General features: G+C 46.2%; 1 protein-coding gene across 1 annotated transcript in view; it reads left to right on the top strand.

The window, feature by feature from the left end:
* The window catches only part of LOC144687982 (glutathione hydrolase 5 proenzyme-like), a 50,766-nt gene that overhangs the window by 3,962 nt on the left and 23,501 nt on the right, over positions 1–23,303 (top strand). The window contains exons 2-3 of the mRNA XM_078554642.1: positions 5,324–5,525; positions 21,502–21,668. Coding sequence (XP_078410768.1) covers positions 5,324–5,525; positions 21,502–21,668 — 369 coding nt within the window. The remainder of the gene's footprint in view (positions 1–5,323; positions 5,526–21,501; positions 21,669–23,303) is intronic.

Genomic DNA, 23,303 nt, shown 5'->3' with positions numbered 1-23,303 from the left:
AGCAATACAGCACAGAAACAGGCCATTCAGCACTGAAACAGGACATTCAGCACAGAAACAAGCAATACAGCACAGAAACAGGACATTCAGCACAGAAACAAGCAATACAGCACAGAAACAGGCCATTCAGCACAGAAATAAGCCATTCAGCACAGAAACAGGCCATTCAGCACAGAAACAGGTCATACAGCGCATAAACAGGCCATTCAGCACTGAAACAGGCCATTCAGCACAGAAACTGACCATTCAGCACAGAAACAGGCCATTCAGCACAGAAACAAGCAATACAGCACAGAAACAGGCCATTCAGCACAGAAACAAGCCATTCAGCACAGAAATAAGCCATTCAGCACAGAAACAGGCCATACAGCACAGAAGCAGGCCATTCAGCACAGAGACAGGACATACAGCACAGAAACAGGCCATTCAGCACGGAAACAGGACATTCAGCACAGAAACAGGCCATTCAGCACAGAAACAGGCCATTCGGCACAGAAACAAGCCATTCAGCACAGAAACAGGCCATTCAGCACAGAAACAGGCCATTCAGCACAGAAACAGGCCATTCAGCACAGAAACAGGCCATACAGCACAGAAACAGGCCATTCAGCACAGAAACAGGACATTCAGCACAGAAACAGGCCATTCAGCACAGAGACAGGACATTCAGCACAGAAACAAGCCATTCAGCACAGCAAAAAGCCATTCAGCACAGAAACAGGCCATTCAGCACAGAAACAGGCCATTCAGCACTGAAACAGGCCATTCAGCACAGAAACAGGCCATTTAGCACAGAAACAGGCCATTCAGCACTGAAACAGGCCACTCAGCACAGAGACAGGCCATTGAGCACAGAAACAGGCCACTCAGCACAGAAACAGGACATTCCGCACAGAAACAGGCCATTCAGCACCGAAACAGGCCATTCAGCACAGAAACAGGACATTCAGCACAGAAGCAAGCCATTCAGCACAGCAAAATGCCATTCATCACAGAAATAGGACATTCAGCACAGAAACAAGCCATTCAGCACAGAGACAGGACATTCAGCTCAGAAACAAGCCATTCAGTACAGAAACAGGACATTCAGCACAGAAACAGGCCATTCAGCACAGAAACAAGCCATTCAGCACAGAAACAGGCCATTCAGCACAGAAACAGGCCATTCAGCACAGACACAGGCCATTCAGCACAGAAACAAGCCATTCAGCACAGAAACAGGCCATTCAGCACAGAAACAGGCCATTCAGCACAGAAACAGGCCATTCAGCACAGATACAGGCCATTCAGCACAGAAACAGGCCATTCAGCACAGAAACAGGCCATTCAGCACAGAAACAGGCCATTCAGCACAGAGACAGGACATTCAGCACAGAAACAAGCCATTCAGCACAGCAAAAAGCCATTCAGCACAGAAACAGGTCATTCAGCACAGAAACAGACCATTCAGCACTGAAACAGGCCATTCAGCACAGAAACAGGCCATTCAGCACAGAAACAGGCCATTCAGCACTGAAACTGGCCATTCAGCACAGAGACAGGCCATTCAGCACAGAAACAAGCCATTCAGCACAGAAACAGGACATTCCGCACAGAAACAGGCCATTCAGCACAGAAACAAGCCATTCAGCACAGAAACAGGACATTCAGCACAGAAACAAGCCATTCAGCACAGCAAAAAGCCATTCAGCACAGAAACAGGACATTCAGCACAGAAACAAGCCATTCAGCACAGAAACAGGCCATTCAGCAGAGAAACAAGCCATTCAGCACAGAGACAGGCCATTCAGCACAGAAACAAGCCATTCAGCACAGAAACAGGACATACAGCACAGAAACAAGCCATTCAGCACAGAAACAAGCCATACAGCACAGAAACAGACCATTCAGCACAGAAACAGGACATACAGCACAGAAACAGGCCATACAGCACAGAAACGGCTCATTCAGCACAGAAACAGGACATACAGCACAGAAGCAGGACATACAGCACAGATACAAGCCATTCAACACAGAAACAGGCCATTCAGCACAGAAAATGGGCATTAAGCACAGAAACAGGACATACAGCACAGAAACAGGCCATGCAGCACAGAAACAGGCCATTCAGCACAGAGACAGGACATACAGCACAGAAACGGCCCATTCAGCACTGAAACAAGCCATTCAGCACAGAAACAGGCCATTCAGCACAGAAACAGGCCATTCAGCACAGAGACAGGACATTCAGCACAGAAACAGGACATTCAGCACAGAAACAGGACATTCAGCACAGAAACAAGCCATTCAGCACAGAAACAGGACATTCAGCACAGAAACAAGCCATACAGCACAGAAACAGGCCATTCAGCACAGAAACAGGCCATTCAGCACATAAGCAGGCCTTTCAGCACAGAAACAGGCCATTCAGCACAGAAACAGGCCATTCAGCACAGAAACAGGCCATTCAGCACAGAAACAGGCCATTCAGCACAGAAACAGGCCATTCAGCACAGAAACAGGCCATTCAGCACAGAAACAGGTCATACAGCACAGAAACAGGACATACAGCACAGAAACAAGCCGTTCAGCACAGAAGCAGGCCATTCAGCACAGAAACAGGCCATACAGCACATAAGCAGGCCATTCAGCAGAGAAACAGGCCATTCAGCACAGAAACAGGACATTCAGCACAGAAACAAGCCATACAGCACAGAAGCAGGCCATTCAGCACAGAAACATGCCATTCAGCACTGAAACAGGTCATACAGCACAGAAACAGGACATTCAGCACAGAAACAGGCCATTCAGCACAGAAACAAGCCATACAGCACAGAAACAGGCCATTCAGCACAGAAACAGGCCATTCAGCACAGAAACAGGCCATTCAGCACAGAAACAGGCCATTCAGCACATAAACAGGCCATTCAGCACAGAAACAGGACATTCAGCACTGAAACAGGACATTCAGCACAGAAACAGGACATTCAGCACAGAAACAGGCCATTCAGCATAGAAACAGGCCATTCAGCGGAGAAACAGAACATACCGCACGGAAACAGGCCATACCGCACAGTAACAGGCCATTCAGCACAGAAACAGGCCATTCAGCACAGAGACAGGACATTCAGCACAGAAACAGGCCATTCAGCACAGAAACAGGCCTTACAGCACAGAAACAAGCCACTCAGCAAAGAAACAGGCCATTCAGCCTAACCAGAACCTTTATGCTCTACTCAAGGTCCTCTTGTTTTTCATCATCTAATTTTGTCAGCCTAATAATTTCATGGTGACTTGTAAATCAGTGGCCTCCAGTTTTGATCGTTCTCACAAGTGTAAATATAGAAATATTCTCCCTCTGCGAACTCTATCAAAATCTTTCATCATTTTAAAGACCTCTATTAGATCAACATTCCACCTTTTTTAAAGAGACCCAGCCTGTTCATCCTCTCCTGATATGTATTGCAATGCATGTCTGGTACTATCCTTCTAATTATTTTCTGCCTCTTCTCCTGTGCCTCGATATCTTTCTATAATATAGCTACTAGAACTGCATACAGTACCCTGTGTGGTCTAATGAGGGTTCGACACAAGTTTAGCATAACTTCTTTACTGTTCAATTCTACCCTTTTAGAAATTAGCTGAGTGTTTGGTTTGCTTTTTTATGGTCTTGTTAATCTGTGTCGCTCCTTTTAGTGATTTGTGTATTTGTATTCCCAGATCTCTTTGCTCCTCTACCCCATTTAGATTCTTATTTTCTAAATAATATGCAACCTCCTTATTTTTCTGATTGTCATGTTTATACTTCATATTTATCTGTGTTGAAATTAATTTGACAATTATATGTCCATTCTGCAAGTTTGTTAATATCTTCTTGTAATTTGAGTATTTTTTAGTATTGAGTAACCATCACCACTGCCCTACCACACATAATTTGGCAACATCTGCACGTTTAAAAATTGTGTTTTTGATTCCAAAGTCTAAATCATTCATATAAATTATGAACATCTGTGGTCCCAGAGATGATTCTTGTGGAACACCACTTCCCACCTTCTATAACTCTGAAAAAAACACTCTTTATCCCTACATTCTGCTTTCTGGTTTGAAGTCAGCTTGCTATCCATTCTACTGTTTGTTCCCTGATTGTGCATTCTCTGACTTCATTCATTAGTCTGTTATGTGGTAACTTAACCAGATAAATTACATCTACTGCATTGCACTTGTCTACTCTCTGTTACGCCTTTAAAAACTCAACAAGGTTGATCAAGCAAAACATTTCCTTTTGAAATCCATAAACATTGGCCATCTGCCAGTCTTTGCATCCTATGTAAATTTCTGCAGCTGTGTTCTGAACTGATTCCATTAGTCCCTTGAAGGATCTCTGTTTGGGATTGAACTCTGTTTGCCTGTGGTCTGTAAGGGTCCCAACTGAAATGACACTCGTATAGTCCCAGGAACATGATGCACTGCTTTAACTGCCTCAGGAATTGGAAATCTACTGCAGGAAATCGATTCCAGACTGATGTGGTAAATGGATGGATGTTACAATGGTGCAGCAGAGGTTACTATTCAGGGGCTGGGACTGGAGGGCTGGGGACATGAGAGCTTTGCTTTGCATCTGACCTGTGCTGATTTGCTGGATCGGCCATTGTACAGGGAGTTTGACTGTGCACCACTGTGCTGGCTCAGACAGTGTGCTGGCTCGAAGGAGTTATTGTGCCTGGCAGTCTGAGGTAAGCTGAAGATATATAATTACTAACACCAGCTGTAGACTGGGAACAGTTACTGATGCCTGGCATATAGGGAGCAGAATTAACATTGGTAAAGGTAAAATAAGTAACACAAGGTACTCAAATGAATGAGGAAAAGGAGGAATATATTTTAAAATGAGTGAATTCTGAGACCAGATGATGTGTCTTATTGCTAGATTGCCTTTTTCCTTTTGAGACCTGGGTTCGGCCGCAAATGATAGCGAGGAGGGAGGACTTTAATGCTATTTTACAATATCATCAACGACTTGCATTTATATATTGCCTTTAACATAATTAAATGCTCCAAGGTGCTTCACAGGAATGTTATCAGACAAAAAAAAAGACTCAGAGCCAATGGAGACACTAAGAAGGGTGACTGAATGTTTGGTCGAAGAAGTAGGTTTTAAGGAACATCTTAAAGGAGGAAAGATGGGATGAGCCACAGAGGTTCAGGGAGTGAGCAGGGATTCAGGCATTAGACTCTTTGTTTCTTCTGTGATTCAGCTCAGCTATTTTCAATGAATAAATAGGATGGCTTGTCACTGATATATTGTGTATTAGGGTGATATGTGTGTGTGTTAACTGTGTCCCAGAAGCAGGTCCCCAATGGATTGCTGTGCCGGGGGAACTGCGAGGCTACGAGGAAGCACACCAGAAATTTGGGAAATTACCCTGGAAATCCCTGTTTGAACCTTCAATTAAGCTCGCAGAAAGTGGATTCCCACTCCCAAAGTATTTAAAGAAATTTCTAGAACATCCCATGTTGAAAGCTCAAATAATAAATTCATCACTGCGGTAAGTAAAAGGCCCTGCACCAGGGAGCATGAATGCAGTGAATTTCAAAGACAGCATTGAGCCAGGCCTAGTGATCTTACAACATTCCAATATTTGGTCAAACACCTTACAGCAACAATTACAGTAGCAAAAACAACTTGCATTTATATAGCATCTTTAACACAGTAAAACACCATGAAGCATAAGACCATAAGACGTAGGAGCAGAAATAGGCCATTTGGCCCATGTAGTCTGCTCCGCCATTCAATGAGATCATGGCTGATCTGATAATCCTCAACTCCACTTTCCTGCCTTTTCCCCATAATCCTTGATTCCCTTACTGACTAAAAATCTGTCTATCTCAGCCTTGAATATACTTAATGACCCAGCCTCTACAGCCCTCTGCGATAAAGAATTCCACAGATTGACTACCCTCTGAGAGAAGAAATTCCTCCTCATCTCTGTCTTAAATGGGTTGTACATTTTACATTATACTCTGAGATTATGTCCTCTGGACTCTTCCACAAGGGGAAACAACCTCTCAGCATCTACTCTGTCAAGCCCCCCTAAGAATCTTATATGTTTCAATAAGGTCGCCTCTCATTCTTCTAAACTCCAATGAGTACAGTCCCAGCCTACTTAACCTCTCCTCATATGAAAATCCCTCCATACCCGGGATCAACCTAATGAAACATTCTCTGGACTGCCTCCAATGCCAGTATATCCTTCCTTAGATAAGGGCCAAAACTGTTCACAGTATTCTAGGTGTGGTCTAACTAGTGCCTTGTATAGTTTAAGCAACACTTCCCTATTTTTAAACTCAATTCCCTTTGAAATAAAGGCCAACATTCCATTTGCCTTCCCTATTACCTGTTGAACTTGTATGTTAACATTTTGGGATTCATGCACAAGGACTCCCAATCCCTCTGTGCTGCAGCCTTCTGCAGTCTTTCTCCATTTAAATAATATTCAGCTCCTCTATTTTTCCTGCCAAAGTGCATAACCTCACATTTTCCCACATTATATTCCATCTGCCAAGTTTCTGCCCACTCACTTAACCTGTCTATATCCCTCTGTAGACGCTTTGTGTCATCCTCACTACTTGCCTTCCCATCTCTTTTTGTGTCATCTGCAAAATTAGTGATAGTACATTCACTGCCCCCATCTAAGCCATTAATATATATTGTAAATAATTGTGGCCCCAGCACCGATTGCTGTGGCACTCTACTAGTTAAAGGTTGCCATCCTGAAAATGCTCCCCTTATCCCAACTCTCTGTCTTCTATTAGTTAGCCAGTCCTCTACCCATGCTAATATACTACCCCCAGCACCATGGACTCTTATCTTATTAAGTAGCCTTATGTGCGGTACCTTATTGAACACCTTTTGGAAATCCAAATATATTACATCTACTGGTTCCCCTTTATCTATCCTGCTTGTTACCTCCTCAAAGAATTCTAATAAATTTGTCAGACATGATTCCCCATCATGAAGCCATGCTGACTCTGCTTGATTATATTATAAATTTCTAAAAGCTCTGCTATTACATCCTTTATAATAGACTCTATTGTGTGAGTGAGTACGAGTGTGTGCGTGAGTACATGAATGCGCGCGTGAGTGCATGTGTGAGTATGAGTGCGTGCATGTGTGAGCGCAAGTGCGTGCGTAAGTGCATGGTGAGTGTGAGTGCATCAGTGCGTGTGCGTCCGTGCATTGCTCAGAAGTATTATCGGACAAAATTTGACATGTAGCCTCATAAATGTCTTAAAGGAGGAAGGAGAGGTGGAGAGGTTTATGGAAGAATTCAGCATTCAGGGTCTTGGCAAATGAAGGCATAGCCACCAATGATGGCACAAAGAATATTGGGGATGCTTAAGTGTCTGGAACTGGAGGAGTGCTGAGACCTTGGAGAATTGTAGGACTGGTGGAGATTACAGAGATAAGGCAAGCAGTTTCATTGCTGAATGAAACAGAACCAGATCCACTTAAGTGTGAAACAGGGCAGAATGTTTCAGTCCTCCCTGCGGTGGGATTAATGGCAGGTTGGGGGCACCAGTGCGGTGGGAGCTCAAAAATTGGTTCCCTACTGGTGTAAAATGATGGCGGGACCTTTCATTCTCAGCTACCATGGCAGGTCGCAATTCCTGCCAGAGGCTGGCATGAAACCGATACGCATCCCACTAATGTGATGCAGAAGTAGACCAGATCGGAATCGCCTTAGGACAGATGAGAGTGTGAAGGACAAAGGCTTAGTGTGCTGGGGAGACTTCTTGCACATGCCAGTGGGAAATCACACCGGTCCAGAATACATCTGGACCAACCTTAAGAAGGCCTGGGGCAGCTTGTGGAGATGTGGAGAAGATGGAGGTGTACAGCGACCAGACCCTGGAACACCACATGCAGCATTGAGTGGGTGGAGCATCAACCATGTAGATCTTCTCTGTGCAGCAGCATCCAGGACATGGTTGTTCTCGGTGCAGCAGCTTCTTCCAGGTTTCATATCATCAACCAGAAACTTCTTCCAGGATTCAGAACATCAAGCTGCAGGTGGGAGGTACTGCTGGGCGGCGGGGTGAAAGATGGGGACGAGAGGAATGAAGAGGTGGGGCTGGTGTACAGGCCTAAGGTGGGGTGGAGGAAGTTGGGGGTGGTAAGGGAAATAGAGATTCGGTGGGGGTCTTGCAATGGATGAGCTGGTACAGAGCAGGAGGGTGTGAAGGTCCGCGTTGGGTTGCGGGTGGGGGTTGTGGCTTCGTGCAGGTGTGAAGGGGCATGGGGGTTGTCCATAGGTATGGACGGGCACGGAGGGCTACTGATGGGGTGGGGGGGTGGGGGGGGTGTGGGAGAGGTCAATGGAGGATTCCTGGAGTCAGTGGAGGATTCCTGGGGAGCATACTCAGGGTACCGGTGATAGGAGGGGATGGTGATGGTTAAAAGGGGCAGTGGGAGCTGGGAGGGTGAGGGGGTGATGATGTCGTGTGAAGGGGCGCTGAGTGTGGGTGTGGGTGACGGGGGAGTGGGTGACAGGGGAGTGGAAAAGGTGTTAGACTCTACCTCAAATGTTACTACCATCATGACTGGTCGCAACTATGCAGACCCTCGTGGTGGAGATCTTGAGATGTTGCATGAGAGCTGGGTTATCGAGGTGGGCGGAGATGCAGGCCATCTCAACTGGACAACTGAAGGGGAACCACAGCATGAAGTATTTACAATGCTAGGGACAGATGAGAGTGTGAAGAGCAATGGCACAGTGTGCGGGAGATCTCTTGCACATGGCTCGCAAGGTCCCGACAAAGAAATTTACCTCCCTGCCTGATTCCGGGGGTCATGGGGTATCCTTCATAAGATGATGGGGGGGAGGGTTGGGGGGAGTGCATGGCGCGTAAATGCTCAAGGACTATTGCAAATAAACCACGTCAGACATAAAGTTCATGTGAACTATATTTACAAAATTTTGACATGGGTAACAATGATAGTGCACCCATGCAACTACTTGTGAATTCAGAACTTCTTAACTTTTCCTTCCCTAACACTTCTAAGTGCTTCCCCAACCTCCGCAGCAGGGGTGGAGGCTCCCTGCTGACCCATGACCCTATTGCCTTGGATGACCTTGGCGGCTGTCATCTGGAGGCCCCGGCTCACTTTGGCTGTCCTGCTGTGGGGCAGTTGCTCCCTCTGAGGTGACAGAGGATGAGGCTGAAGGGGTCACAGGCAAAGGGGATTCTGAAGTGCCGGCCAACCTCTGAGAGTCCTGAGTGGAGGTGCCAGGGGCTGTCCAACTGCCGCCCCTCCTCCCTTTGAATGCCTGAAGGCCCCTACCTGACTCCTTAAGGGGAACAGGCACCTGGAGGGAGGTTGAGCCGCCCCCATGACAGTTGCAGTATAACGTGGATAAGTGTGAAGTTATCCACTTCAGTAGTAAAAGCAGAATGGCAGAGTATTATTTAAATGGTGATAGATTGGGAAATGTTCATGTACAAAGGGTCCTGGGTGTCCTTGTACACCAAGCACTGAAAGCAAGCATGCAGGTGCAGCAAGCAGTTAAGAAGGAAAATGGTATGTTGGCCTCTTCATTGAAAGAGGACTTGAGTACAGGTTCAAGGATGTCTTACCCGGAGTATTGTGTGCAGTTTTGGTCTCCTTGCCTAAGAAAGGATATACCTGCCATAGAGGGAGTGCAGCGAAGGTTCACCAGACTGATTCCTGGGATGACAGGATTGTTGTATGAGGAGAGATTGGGCTGACTAGGTCTGTATTCACTGGGGTTTAGAAGAATGAGAGGGAATCTCATTAAAACACATAAAATTCTGACAAGGCTGGATAGACTGGATGCAGGGATGATGTTTCCACTGGCTGGGGGGTGGAGTCTAGAACAAGGGGTCACAATCTCAGGAAACGGGTAGACCATTTAGGACTGCGAGGAGAAACTTCTTCACTCAGAGGGTGAAAAAGGTTGTGGAAGCCAAGTCACTGAATATAATTAAGAAGGAAATAGATAGATTTCTGGACTCTAAAAGCATCAAGGGGTATGGGGAGAGAGCTGAAGGGCCTGTTGGACCAGGTTCTCCACAGAGACCTCCATGCATGCACAGGTTGGCACCACTTCACCAGCCAGCAGGCAGATGGATCCTCTACCTCGTGAACCATCCTGATGAGGGCCTTTGACATCTCTGCCTGATTTTCCCCGTCTCTTGCTACATCTCCAGCATCTCTTGGAAGGCCCATTCCAGAGGCCCGTTATTGGACTTGAACCTCGCGGATGTCTCTTCCCCAGCATTCCTCCAAGTACCAGTGAGCTTGGCTGACCCTGTCTCCTCCTGCAGTGATCACCAGAATGTAAGAGCCTTCTTAAATTAGAACTAATACCCACCGATGTGTGTATCTCTAGGCTGGTGGAGGGTGCAAGTGTCTGCTGTGATGCATCTATAGGTGCACTTTGTTCATTAATGATGTCCTTGCCCTTCTCTGGGCTTGAGTTAATACTGGACAGGTTTTCTTCAGTTTTGGGTCTTTCCCTCTTCATGCTCGCACCTGTAAGTGAGACAGGAGAGAGCAAGTGACTGCATGAGCTGCCTCCAACATGGAGGCACGCTTGACCCTGAGGTTTCTTTGATATACATGGATCCTCACTGGATGGAGGCCACAAGCCAATCTCTCCATCTCTGTTGGATCTGTCCCTCTCCATCCCTGCCAGCTGGGCTGCCCGCTCCTCAAAGTCAGCCAGTTCTTTCAATTAGGGTCGAACCCCTCCCGTCTTCTCCCTCTCTCTTCTATTATGGCTTAACTTCTCCTGTGCAAAGAGAGAAGATGGGGTTGAGAACATTTGGGTTTCATGTATTTTTCTCATGCTTTCAGTCTAACAAATAACCCACTGGATTATGTGCCATGTGACTGAAGCACTGCAGGTTGTCTAGAAGGGTTCTAGGCCAGCACTCTTCTGCGTGGTGAGCCCATGCAGATGTAAGGATAAAGCTCAGAGAGCGTGCCATTTGCGGTGCTTGCTGGTGCCCTCAATGCCCGAGTCCCTTCCCACCCCCAACAACTTGCCCGACCTGCTCCTCTCAGGCAGCATGTGAGCTCTCTGTTTGGAAGGTGAAGGACCCACAGTGCCCTCTTCACCTGCAGAGTGGATGGACTGCAGTGGGGAATGAGGCATGACTTTATCACGGTGCCACTGAAGCCCATGTACCCTGTACCATTCACTCAGATGAGTGTGAGCAGTCGAGGGTTCACGTACCCGGGCAGCGCAGATGAGGTCATTCATCCTTTTTCGGCATTGCAGGTCAGTCCTCTGTTGGAGGCCCTGGGCACCGACTGCCCTGGAGACTTACTACCATGCAGGGTTTGTATCCCTGCTCGGCCTCCTCTCCTCCCATCCATTGGAAAGAGGATGTCCCTCCTGGCCTGCACTTGGTCGAGGAGGATGCCCAGGGAGGCATGCTGAACTTGGGAGCTGGAGCTCTGTGTCCTCTTCTAGCTATATCCTCAATTAGCGTGGTGGGTAAATTGCCGTCCAAGCGCCTTTTAAATATGGTGCCCAGATATGATGGTGGCTTGCCCCGCCAGGAAACCCCCAACTCCATCATTAATGAGGCCAGTGTCACACGATACAGCACAAATTCCAGGACTTCTTGCTACAGGATGTGGGTGCCTTCTTGCTAGCTGTTTTCAACAAATTCCTCTTAGTATCTTGAAAAATTGGTTGTCAAGGCATTTCCATTGTTCCAAGAGCTCTCTGCGTCAGTTAAGTAAACACAGTCTGGTGTTAGGGAAGGCGATTGCCTGCAGAGCATGCTCATGGCTCCCCATTGATTTCAGTGTAAATTTTAGAATGATCAAGGATGCACCTTGTGTATAAAGTAGTCATGGAGCTTGTGTTGAAAGCAGTTCCTTGTTCTGTTTTTCCATTCTCACTCACACCCTCACTGTTAATTTGGACATGCTTTTGGCTTTCTGTGGGAGTCCTTTGGGCCAGAATTTTGGTAAGTTAGTAAAATATTTTTTTAATCTACTTGAACAAATTCAGGGGAAAGTATTATGTTAACTGCTAAGGGCACAGTAATATTTGCTCTACTCTGCTCCAATAAATTAGGTTCCTACCTCAGAGGAGTCTCACCGAAAGGTTTAAAAAAAACTCATTTGTAAAGTGCCTTGCACAACCTTGCACCAAAGTGTTTTACAGTCAATGTGGCTCAGCGGTAGCATGCCCAACTTTGGGTCAGAAGGTTATGACACTCCAGAGACTTGAGGACAAAATCCAGTGTAGTACTGAAGAAGTGCTGCACTGTCAGAGTCCCAATTTAAAAAAAAAATAATTTACAGGATGTGGGTGCCCTTGTCCTTCTAGATGGTAGCGGTCCTGGGTTTAGACTGTGCTGCCTAAAGAGGCTTGGCGAGTTTCTGCAGTGCATCTTGTAGATGGTATACACTGCTGCCACCATTCGTTGGTGGTGGAGGGAGTGAATATTTGTGGATGGGCTGCCAATCATGTGGGCTGCTTAGTCCTGGATGGTGTCAAGCTTCTTGAGTGTTGTTAGTGCTGCACTCATCCAGGCAAGGGGAGACTTAAACTGGGGCCCTCTCTGGTGGATGTGAAAGATTCCATGGCACCATTTCAAAGAAGGTGAGGCAAGTTCTCCCCTGGCCTATTTACCCCTCAACCAAAATGACTGAAACAGATTATCTGATCGTAATCTCATTGTTCATTGTGGAGCTTGCTATGCACAAATTGACTGCCATGTTTCCTCCATCACATAAACGAAAGTCTTTCTTTGCAATACTTTGGTTGCAAATTTCTCCATGGATTAATTTTATCCACAGTCCAAAGTAAGAACTGAGGTGGAAGGAGGTATCGTTCAAGCAGTCTATTTTTTTCATCTATCCAATAACACACCTTCCTGTTTTGAGTTACTGTGAGGGGTAGACTATATCCACTTAATTACTGCAATAGTGAGGCAGAGTTTAGAAACACTGACCAACATGAATGTAGTAAAATATCCTACTAGGAAAAGATTTTACTCTCCCGTCTGCAAATCCTTCTCTTCCAACCATGTGTAAAAGGATTTTCCAAAATCCCTCGCTGTCAGCCCAGATAGAAATTCACAATATTCTCTCCTCCTGCTGCTAGTGGTGACCGCGCATGCGCCCTGCTGCACACTGCCCCCTATAAAGATGGTGGCCCTTAAACCCAGACCTGTCATCAGTATACAACTGTGCATGCATGGTGTTAGCAGCAAACACAGCCAAATAGTTATGTCATTACGAGAAGTGATGCAAGGTCACATGACCTTGGTTAGCTCGTCTGCACAGTAAGCAGCACATGTAGCAATAGTAAGAAGAAACCTCCATTAAAGATCTGTGTTCAACCTGTATCCTGCTTTCAGCTTTGTTTGTACTGGTCTAGAAAGAGAAAATACAAGAGTATGGTCCTACTCCATATTTAAATCTTGGACAATTCCTGCTCAGCGGAGCTGAATGCCTAAAATGCCTAGTTTGGGGGAAGTCGGGGTGGTGAGGAGGTTCATTTATGGTTGGGATTTGGGGTTGAACACAGGCTGCTGGAAGTGTGGCCAAATTTATTTATATTTGTTTTTGGGACGTGGGTGTCACTGGCCAGGCCAGCATTTATTACCCTTCCCTAATTACCCTTGAGAAGGCGATGGTGAGCTGCCTTCTTGAACCGCTGCAGTCCATGTGTTGTAGGGATACCCACAGTGCTCTTAGGGAGAGAGTCCCAGGATATTGACCCAGCGACAGTGAAGGAATGGCGATATATTTCCAAGTCAGGATGGCGTGTGGCTTGGAGGGGAACTTGCAGGTGGCGGTGTTCCCATGCATCTGCTGCCCTTGTCCTTTAGATGGTAGTGGTTGTGGGGTTTGGATCGTGCTGCCGAAAGAGCCTTGGTGAGTTGATGCAGTGTTCCTTGTAGATGGTACACACTGCTGCCACTGTGCATTGTTGGTGGAAGGAGTGAATGTTGAAGATGGTGGATGGGGTGCCAATTAAGCGGGCTGCTTTGTCCTGGATGGTGTCAAGATTCCTGAGTTGGTGGAGCTCCACTCATCCAGGCAAGTGAAGACCTGACTTGTGTCTTGTAGCTGGCAGGCTTTGGAGACTCAGGAGGTGAGTTACTCTTCGCAGAATTCCAGCCTCTGACCTCCCCTTGTATCCACCATATTTATGTGGCTGGTCCAGTTCAGTTTCTGGTTAATGGTATGCTGATAGTGGGGGATTCAGCGATGCTAATGCCTTGAATGTCAAGGGCAGATGGCTGAATTCTCTCTTGTTGGAGACGGTCATTGCCTGGCACATGTGTGGTATGAATGTTACTTGCCACTTATCAGCCCAAGCCGGATTATTGTCCAGGTCTTGCTGCATGTAGACAGGGATTGCTTCAGTACCTGACGAGTGGCAAATTGTGCCAAACATTGTTCAATCATCAGCCAACATCCCCACTTCTGATCTTATAATGGAGGGAAGGTCATTGGTGAAGCAGCTGAAGGTGGCTGGGCCTAGGACACTACCCTGAGGAACTCCTGCAGCGATGACTCGTGACTGAGAAGATTGACCTCCAACAACCACAACCACAACTTCCTTTGTGCCAGGTATAACTTGAACCAGTGGAATTTTCCCCGATTCCCATTGACTTCAGTTTTGCTAGGACCCCTTGATGCTACACTTGGTCAAATGCTGCCTTGATGTCAAGGGCAGTCACTCTCATCTCATCTCTTGAGTTCAGCTCTTTTGTCCATGTTTGGACCAAGGCTGTAATGAGATGAAGAGCTGAGTGGCCCTGACAGAACCCAAACTAAGTGTCAGTGAGCGGGTTATTGCTGAGTAAGTGCCACTTGATAGCACTGTCGAAACGCTTTCCATCACTTTGTTGATGATCAAGAGTAGACTGATGGGGCATTAATTAGCTGGGTTGGATTTGTCCTGGCTTTTATGGACAGGGCATACCTTGGCAGTTTTCCACATTGCCAGGTAGATGTCAGTACTAGAACAGCTTGGCTAGGGGCATGGCTAATTCTGGAGCACAGGTCTCTAGTACTATTGCCGTAATGTTGTCAGGGCCCACTGCCTTTGCAGTATCCAGTGTCATCAGCTGTTTCTTGATATCACACGGCTGAAGACTGGCATCTATGATGCTAGGGACCCCCCGGAGGTGACTGAGATGGATCATCTACTCGGCACTTCTGGCTGAAGATGGCAGAAAATGCCTCAGCCTTCTCTTTTGCACTGATATGCTGGGCTCCCCCATCATTGAGGATGGGAATATTTGTGGAGCCTCCTCCTCCAGTTAGTTGTTTAATTGTTCACCACCATTCACAACTGGATGCGGCAGCTTAGATCTGATCCGTTGGTTGTGGGATCGCTTAGCTCTGTCTATCACTTTCTGCTTATGCTGTTTGGCATGCAAGTAGTCCTGTGTTATAGCTTCACCAGGTTGACACCTCATTTTTAGGTGTGCCTGGTGCTGCTCCTGGCATGCCCCCCTGCATGCTTCATTGAACCAGTGTTGATTCCCTGGCTTGTTGGCAATGGTAGAGTGGGGGATATGCTGGGCCATGAGGTTACAGATTGTGGTTTGGTGCAATTCTGCTGATGTTGATGGCCCACAGCGCCTCATGGATGCCCAGTCTTGAGTTTCTAGATCTGTTCGAAATCTATCCCATTTAACATGGTGGTAGTGCCACATAACATGATGGAGGGTATCATCAATGTGAAGACGGGATTTGGTCACTATTACCAGTACTGTCATGGACAGATGCACTTGCGACAGGTTGATTAGTGAGGATGAGGTCAAGTTGGTTTTCGTCTTGTAGGTTCCCTCACTACCTGCCACAGACCCAGTTGAGCAGCTATGTCATTTAGGACTTGGCCAGCTTGGTCAGTAGTGGTGCTACCAAGCCACTCTTGGTAATGGACATTGAAGTCCCCAGCCAGAGTACATTCTGTGCCATTGCCACCCTCAGTGCTTCTTCCAAGTGGTGTTCAACATGGAGGAGCACTACTTCATCAACTGAAGGGGTTGGTAGGTGCTAATCAGCAGGAGGTTTCCTTGCCCATTTTTGACCTAATGATATGAGGCTTCATGGGGTCTAGAGACGATATTGAGGACTCCCAGGGCAACTTCCTTCCAACTAGAAATCACTCTGCCACCACCTCTGTGTCAGTGTTGGTGGCACAGGACATACCCAGGGATGGTGATGCTGGTGTCTGGGACATTGTTTGTAAGGTATTATTCTGTGAGTATGGCTACATCAGGCTATTGCTTGACTGGTTGTGGGACAGATTTCCCAATGTTGGCACAAGGCCCTAGGTGTTCGTAAGGAGGACTTTGCAGGGTAAACAGGGCTGGGCATGTCATTGTCGCTTCTGGAACCTAGATCAATGCTGGCTGGTCTATCCTATTTAATTCCTTTTAGGCTTTGTAGCAGTATGGTACAACTGAATAGCTTGCTAGGCAATTTCAGAGGACATTTAAGAGTCAACCACATTGCTGTGGGTCTGGAGTCACACACACAGGCCAGATTTCCTCCCCCAAAGGGAATTAGGGAACCAAATCATTTTTTATGACAATCTACAATGGTTTTGTGGTCACCATGAGACTAGCTTTTAATTCCAGATTTATTAATTGAATTTAAATTCTATCAGCTGCTGTGATGGGATTTGAAATGTGTCCCCAGAGCATTAGCCTGGGCCTCTGGATTAATAGTCCAGTGATATTACCAATATGCCACTGCCTTCCTCCACCACCCCACCCTGCCCCGCCCCGCCCCGCCCCGAGGTGGGATGAGGTTTCATGCAGGATTTCTAAAATTTTAATTAAGCTATTCTGTAAATTATGAACATGTCCCATCTCTTGTGACATTGTCACATGAGGGGGACATGTTAGGGAAATTTTTTTTTTCTATTTTTAATATTTTTCAAGTGGAAGCGATCCCCCTGAGGCAGCACTTAGCCTCAGGGAGATGTGGGCTTTTTCGTGCCTATGCGCGATAGAGCGCACTCTCGCTTTTAGGGATTGCCCCCCCCCCGCCCACACAGGGAGCGCATAGCACTTCCCGCCGGACGTCACGCTAAGGCCCGCCCACATAAAATGGAGGTGCAGCCCGCTTCGCTGGCAGGGATCGGCTCCCCGCCTGCCAGAGATTGGGTCGGGCCCAACCGCCTGACAGGCAGGAAATCCTGCCCAGTGAGTGACCAGCCTGGAATTTGGAATGGGGTTTGGACCAACTGGAAATACTGCCCCACCATATTTCTGGTAGGTACTTCTGTAGGTAAGTGTGCTGCCAGGAGTTTTCGACCCTGTTTTCCTTTTTCAATAGCAGTTTTCCCTGATTATGCAATCTTGTGTGACGGTCTCGTCTACACGACCAGTAGACTTGCAGTCTCTGTTGTGCACCAAGTGCACTGTGGTAAGTTTTCTCAGGGGTACAGCGGACAAATATTAACAGGACTACTGGAGGCTGCCACCCAGGAGGCAGGTTTAATTTTTATTTACTTACCTGAATGAGCAAGACTGTTTTTCCTGGTTCCATGTTAAAACTGTTAGCAACCGCTCACCCATTCCCCTCTTGTCCCCGTCCCAATTGTCTTCTTATCTTTACAAAAAACCCTGGACTCCCCAACAAGCCTTTGGCTAGATTTTCCCCCACCATGGCTCCACAGCCACTGTGAGCTGTCTCTGGGACTGTTGCTGGTGTCTGCAGCTTGAGTCCTTATGAAGCTCATTGACAAATTTGTGGTGGTCCCTCATTGGGCACGGGCACTGTGTGTTACATTGGGATCAAACTCCTTTTCAGGCATCATCCAATTGGTAAGCCAATGATTTTTAGGTGAGCTTGAGCTTTGCCATTTTGGAATCTTTGTGAATCTGTGGGCATTGATTCAGATTGTGCAATGTTCATCATGACTCTGTAGTCAGCCTTGTATGAGGGAGGGGACATTGAGAGAATTTGAGTTTATATTGCATCTTCCATTTCCTCAGGATATCTTGAAGCATTTCAGAGTTAATTAATTACTTTTGAAGTACAGCTATTACTGTAGCCAAATGCTAGTCAAGTTGCACATTGCAGGATCCCACAACTACTAATGAGGTAAATAACCAGATTATCATTTTGGTGGAGTTGCTTGATAAATGTTGTTTAGGCTATCTGGAGAACTACCCTGCCCCTCTTTAAATAGTGCTACAGGAACTTTTACATCTACCTAAGAGAGGCTGCAGTTTAATAAATTACTTGAAAGACAGCACCTCTGACAATGCAACACAAAGTGTCCACCTGGATTATGTGTCCAAGTCTTTGCAATGGAACTTGAACCCATGACCTTCCAATCCAGCATCAGTGAGTGCTAATAATTACATTAAACGTACAACATAGTCTGTTTCAAAAGAAAAATGTATGCTGGCTGTGAACTTCAGAAACCAGATGTTCAGGAAATACTTACAATTATACAGTATACAGTGCATCTGGTCAGCACTTTACAATATGATGGAAAGGGATATAGTGGACACTGTGTAAAGAGGAAGCAGAGGGCTATGGTAGTGTAGTGGTTATGTTAATAGGAGAATCAACTCAGATTAATTCCAGGCAAGTTCAAATCCCACCATGCGAGGTGAAGTGAGAGTAACTGCCCTTGACATCAAGACAGTGTTTAACTGCATCAAAGAGCCTGAGCAAGGTTGAAGTCAATGGGAATCAGGGGGAAAACTCTCCACTAGTTGGAGTCATACTTAGCACAAAAGAAGATGGTTGTGGTTGTTGGAGGTCAGTCATCTCAGCCCAAAACATCACTGCAGGAGTCCCTCAGGGTAGTGTCCTAGGCCCAACCATCTTCTGCTGTTTCATCAATGACCTTCCCTCCATCATAAGGTCAGAAGTGTGGATGTTGATTGGACAGTGCGTTAGCACCATTTGTGACTCCTCAGATATGGAAACAGCCTGTGTCCATAATCAGCAGACCTGGACAACATTCAGACTTGGACTGATAAGTAGCGAGTGCCATTTGTGTCACACAAGTGCCAGGTATTGACTGTATCCAACACGAGAGAATCTAACCATCTCCCCTTAACATTCAGTGGCATTACAATCACTGAATGCCCCACTATCAACAGCCTTGGGTGACCATTGAGCAGAAACTGAACTGGAACAGCCATAAAAATTCTATGGTTACAAGAGCAGGTTAGAGGCTGGGAATTCTGCTGCCAGCAACTCACCTTCTGACTCCCCAAAACCTGTCCACCATCTACAATGCTCAAGTTAGGAAAGTGATGGAATACTCTCCACTTGCCTGGATGAGTGCAGATCCAACAGAAGCTCAGAAGCTCAAGGATAAAGCACTCTGCTTGCTTGACACCCCATCCCCCATCTTAAATATTCACTCCTGCCAACACTGGCACACCGTGGTAGCAGTGTGTACCATTGACAAGATGCACTGCAGCAACTCACCGAGGCACCTTTCAAATCTATGATCTCTACCACCTAGAAAGACAAGAGCAGCAGACGCATGTAAACACCACCACTTGCAATGCCCTCTCCAAATCTCACACCATCCTGCCTTGGATCAATACTGCTGTTCTTTCACTGTCATTGGGTCAAAATCCTGGAACTCCTTTCCTAACAGGACTGCAGTGGTTCAAGAGGGTGGCTCACCACTATTTTCTCAAGGGCAATTAGGAATGAGCAATAAATGTTGGACTCCCCTTTGATGTTCAAGTCCCATGAAAGAAGAATAAAAGTTAACAGATTAAGAACTTGTCCACTATGCAGGAAGAATAGAAAAGCAGCACATTATTTAAATGGAGAGAAGTTGCAGAACTCTGAGGTATAGAGGGATCTGGGTGTCCTGGTACATGAATCACAAAATGTTAGTATGCAGGTACAGCAAGTGATTAGGAAGGCAGATGGAATGTTGGTGTTCATTGCAAGGGGTATGCTTTGTGAGACCACATGTAGGGTACTGTGTACAGTTTGGTCTCCTTATTTAAGAAAGGATATAAATGCATTAGAAGCAGTTCAGAGAAGGTTCACTCAACTGATACCTGGGTTGGGGGCTGGGGGGTTATCTTATGAGGAACGGTTAGGCAGGCTGGACTTGTATCCATTGGAGTTTAGAAGATTGAGAGGTGATCTTATTGAAACAGATAAGATCCTGAGGGAATTGACAGGATGGATGCTGAAAGGATGATCTCCCCTTGTGGAAGAGTCTGGGGGCAGAATTTTACACCCCCTCCCGCTGGTGGGACCTTCCGTTCCCACCAAAGTCAATGGACTTTTGAACGGCTCGTTGCATTTTACAGCCTCGCCCCAAATTGACCAAAGGTGGGTTTTAAGGAGGGTCTTAAAGGAAGTGAGAGAGACGATTACAGGGCTGTAAAATTCCACCCTACAACTAGGAGGATAGTTTAAAAATAAGGGGTCTCCCATTTAAGATGGAGATGAGAACAAGCATTTTCTCTGAGGGTCGTGAATCTTTGGAACCCTCTTCTCCAGAGAGTGGTAGAGGCAGGGACAATGAATATTTTTAAGGCAGAGGTACATAGCCTTTGACTCCCTTGTTAGTCAAGAATCTATCAGGGGTAGGTGGAATGTGGAGTTGAGGCTACAATCAGATCAGCCATAATCTTATTGAATGGTGCAGCAGACTCGAGGGGCCGAATGGCTTACTTCTGCTCCTAATTTGTATGTTTGTATGTATTTGAAATTCAGTTTCTAGTAAGTTGGTACCGTGAAGCTGTCAGATTGTCCCAAATGGTTTGCTGTTGGCATTCTCCCACCAGGGGATATAAATTCCCTTTTATCTGCTGTTTTTAGCAAACTCATTAATTTGCTGCTATGAGTTTTCTGTCTGCAATATCTTAACAACATGAGTTTAAATATTGCTTTTAATGTGGAAAAGTGCTTCATAGCAGTGTAGTCAGACAAGAATCAACTAAAGGAAAGAGATATTTGAGGATTGACCAAAGGTGGGTTTTAAGGAGGGTCTTAAAGGAAGTGAGAGAGACGATTAGAGAGGGACTTTCAGAACTTAGGGCTTAGGTGGCTAAAGCTAGGGTCTTCAATAGTGGAGAGAAAGGGATTAGGGGGATGCACAAGTGGCCAGAATCAGAGCAATGTAAATTATTGCAAGGGCTGTAGATGCTGGAGGAGATTAGAGATAGAGAGGAAGGAAGTCATGGGTGGATTTAAACAAGAAGATGAGCATTTAAATTGGAAGCATTTACGACCAGGACCAAATGTAGGTCAGCCAACAAGAGTCATGGATGAATGAGGCTTGGTGTGGGATTGGATATGGGAAGCTGTTAAAATAATATATCGAGAAAGTTGGAACAAGTAAGTTGATCAGTGGGTTAAAAGTAACACACTGTGGAAACCAAACCTCTTAATAATACAGGTATCCCCAGTGGGTATTAGTGAAGCATGGTATCAGGTGATTAAGTTGCATTTTAAGATGGTTCAGAGATTTAAATTAATCATATATATTTTCCCTTTAGTTCACTGTTTTACAACATTACTGGTAGTCCACTTGACATTGTGAAGTACCCTCAGCTCGCAGAAACACTGAAGGCCATCGCAAAAAATGGATCTGATGCGTTTTACAGTGGCAGAATCGGACAGGATCTCATTAAAGATATACAAGAAGAAGCTGTTAAAAATTCAGGTATTTCTCTTATTTCATCTCATGCAATTTTCTTAGGAATAATGCAAAAGGAATGTTAAGGGCAATGCCATGATTCAGTGCTGTAAGAATGGGACAATGAGAGGAGATTTCAGTAGTCCAACCTGTGATTTTTTTTTCAGTCTAATAATTTTAATGCGCAGAATCTCAGGCTGTGCACCTATGGTTTTCTCCCTGCAATGACACTCCCTGTGTAGAACATTGGATCAGGGGATCACCACTTTGAAGATGCTCTTGTTTTACTGTTGCCCCTAATCTCCTCTGAATCTCACAATGTGCATTTCCAGCACATGACAGTGCATGCACTCCACCTGGTATACTGGACTCTGAGCTGCCTGTTTCACAATTTTCCATTGACGGAGCTCTGCTAGCTCCTAAGTAGTGTTGGGATGAAAGCTCTTGGGAGGGAAGGAAGGAAGGAGAAAACAAATGGAGGAGAGGCAGAGGGAAAGAAAGAAGAAAGAAATTAAATGAAGAGCCCCACACATTTACTTCCATTCCATAAGCCTTGGTGCATTAATACAGGGCCAGGAGGAAAACAGGTCGGGTTGCCAACTCTTGTGGAACATGTTCCTGGGGCTTTCTTCACCTTAATTCCCACCTCCAATCACTCCATGCTGCTGTCATTGGTCACCCTACACATCAATCCTTACAGCGCTCCACTTTCTCATGGCCAATTGGCAAGCAAACAGACTCTTGGTTAACTAATTGGATGATTCTTGGCTGTCAGTCAAATGGTCATTTTTCTCATATCCAATATTTTTATAACCAATAAATACAAGTGGTCAGAGAAGTTGAACACAAAACTCCAAGGGCTGAATCTTCCGAGCAGTGGCAATCACTGTTGGATTGTTTGTTTACACAGTGCTGGAGCTCCACATTTCCAGCCCGGACTTCTGAAGCAGGCCTGTTCAGAAGTGTGGTGTGCACCTGTTCTTGGAGTCCTTTCTGGTAGGCCAGGATTGTATGGGGAAGCCCAGCCACACTCCCTTTTTACAGCACTAGCTGCTGTATTTTGATAAGTCTTCATTCACTAGCACAGTGAAAAGCTTTGGGTCACTTAAATAGCTTTTCATTGTGTTAGTGAAAGAGTGTAAGAGGGTAAGTGGGCAGGTGTATCGGGTGTCAGCTGGGTAGGGGGGATAGGGTGGCTGGGTAGGTAGGGTGGTGGGTGGCAGGGTCAGTAGGGTACCAGCTGGGAAGGGTGGCAGGATGGGTAGGGTGCCGCTGAGTCGGATGGTAAGGTGGTGAAGTCAGGTCAGGTTGCAGGGGGGAGTCAGAGGGTCAGGGAAAGGAGACTGAGGGTCGGGGGGTTTGAAGGGTCATGGGGGAATCAGAGGATCGGGGTATTAGGAGGGGGTTGGAGGTTGGGGGGGTGGACTGAGGGTTGGGTGGGTGAGTTGGGGGGATCAGTAGGGAGTTGGGGAGGTAAGTGTGAGTGATTAGAGAGTCAGTTGTATAGTTACCCAGGAGTTAGACATGGTTTTTTCTCGTCTAATATTTCCTGGGTAACTGTCCAAGCAACTGGGTTGGAACTCTCCAAAGTCTCCGACTCTAATTCAAAGTTGGAGACTTTTTGGGAGGGGTCTGGACGCAGGGTAATTGCCCATTGGATGT

The sequence above is a fragment of the Cetorhinus maximus genome, chromosome 12 (genome assembly GCF_964194155.1).
Source record: "Cetorhinus maximus chromosome 12, sCetMax3.hap1.1, whole genome shotgun sequence".
In the NCBI taxonomy this organism is placed as follows: domain Eukaryota; kingdom Metazoa; phylum Chordata; class Chondrichthyes; order Lamniformes; family Cetorhinidae; genus Cetorhinus; species Cetorhinus maximus.
This window is presented reverse-complemented; position numbering and strand designations above follow the sequence as displayed.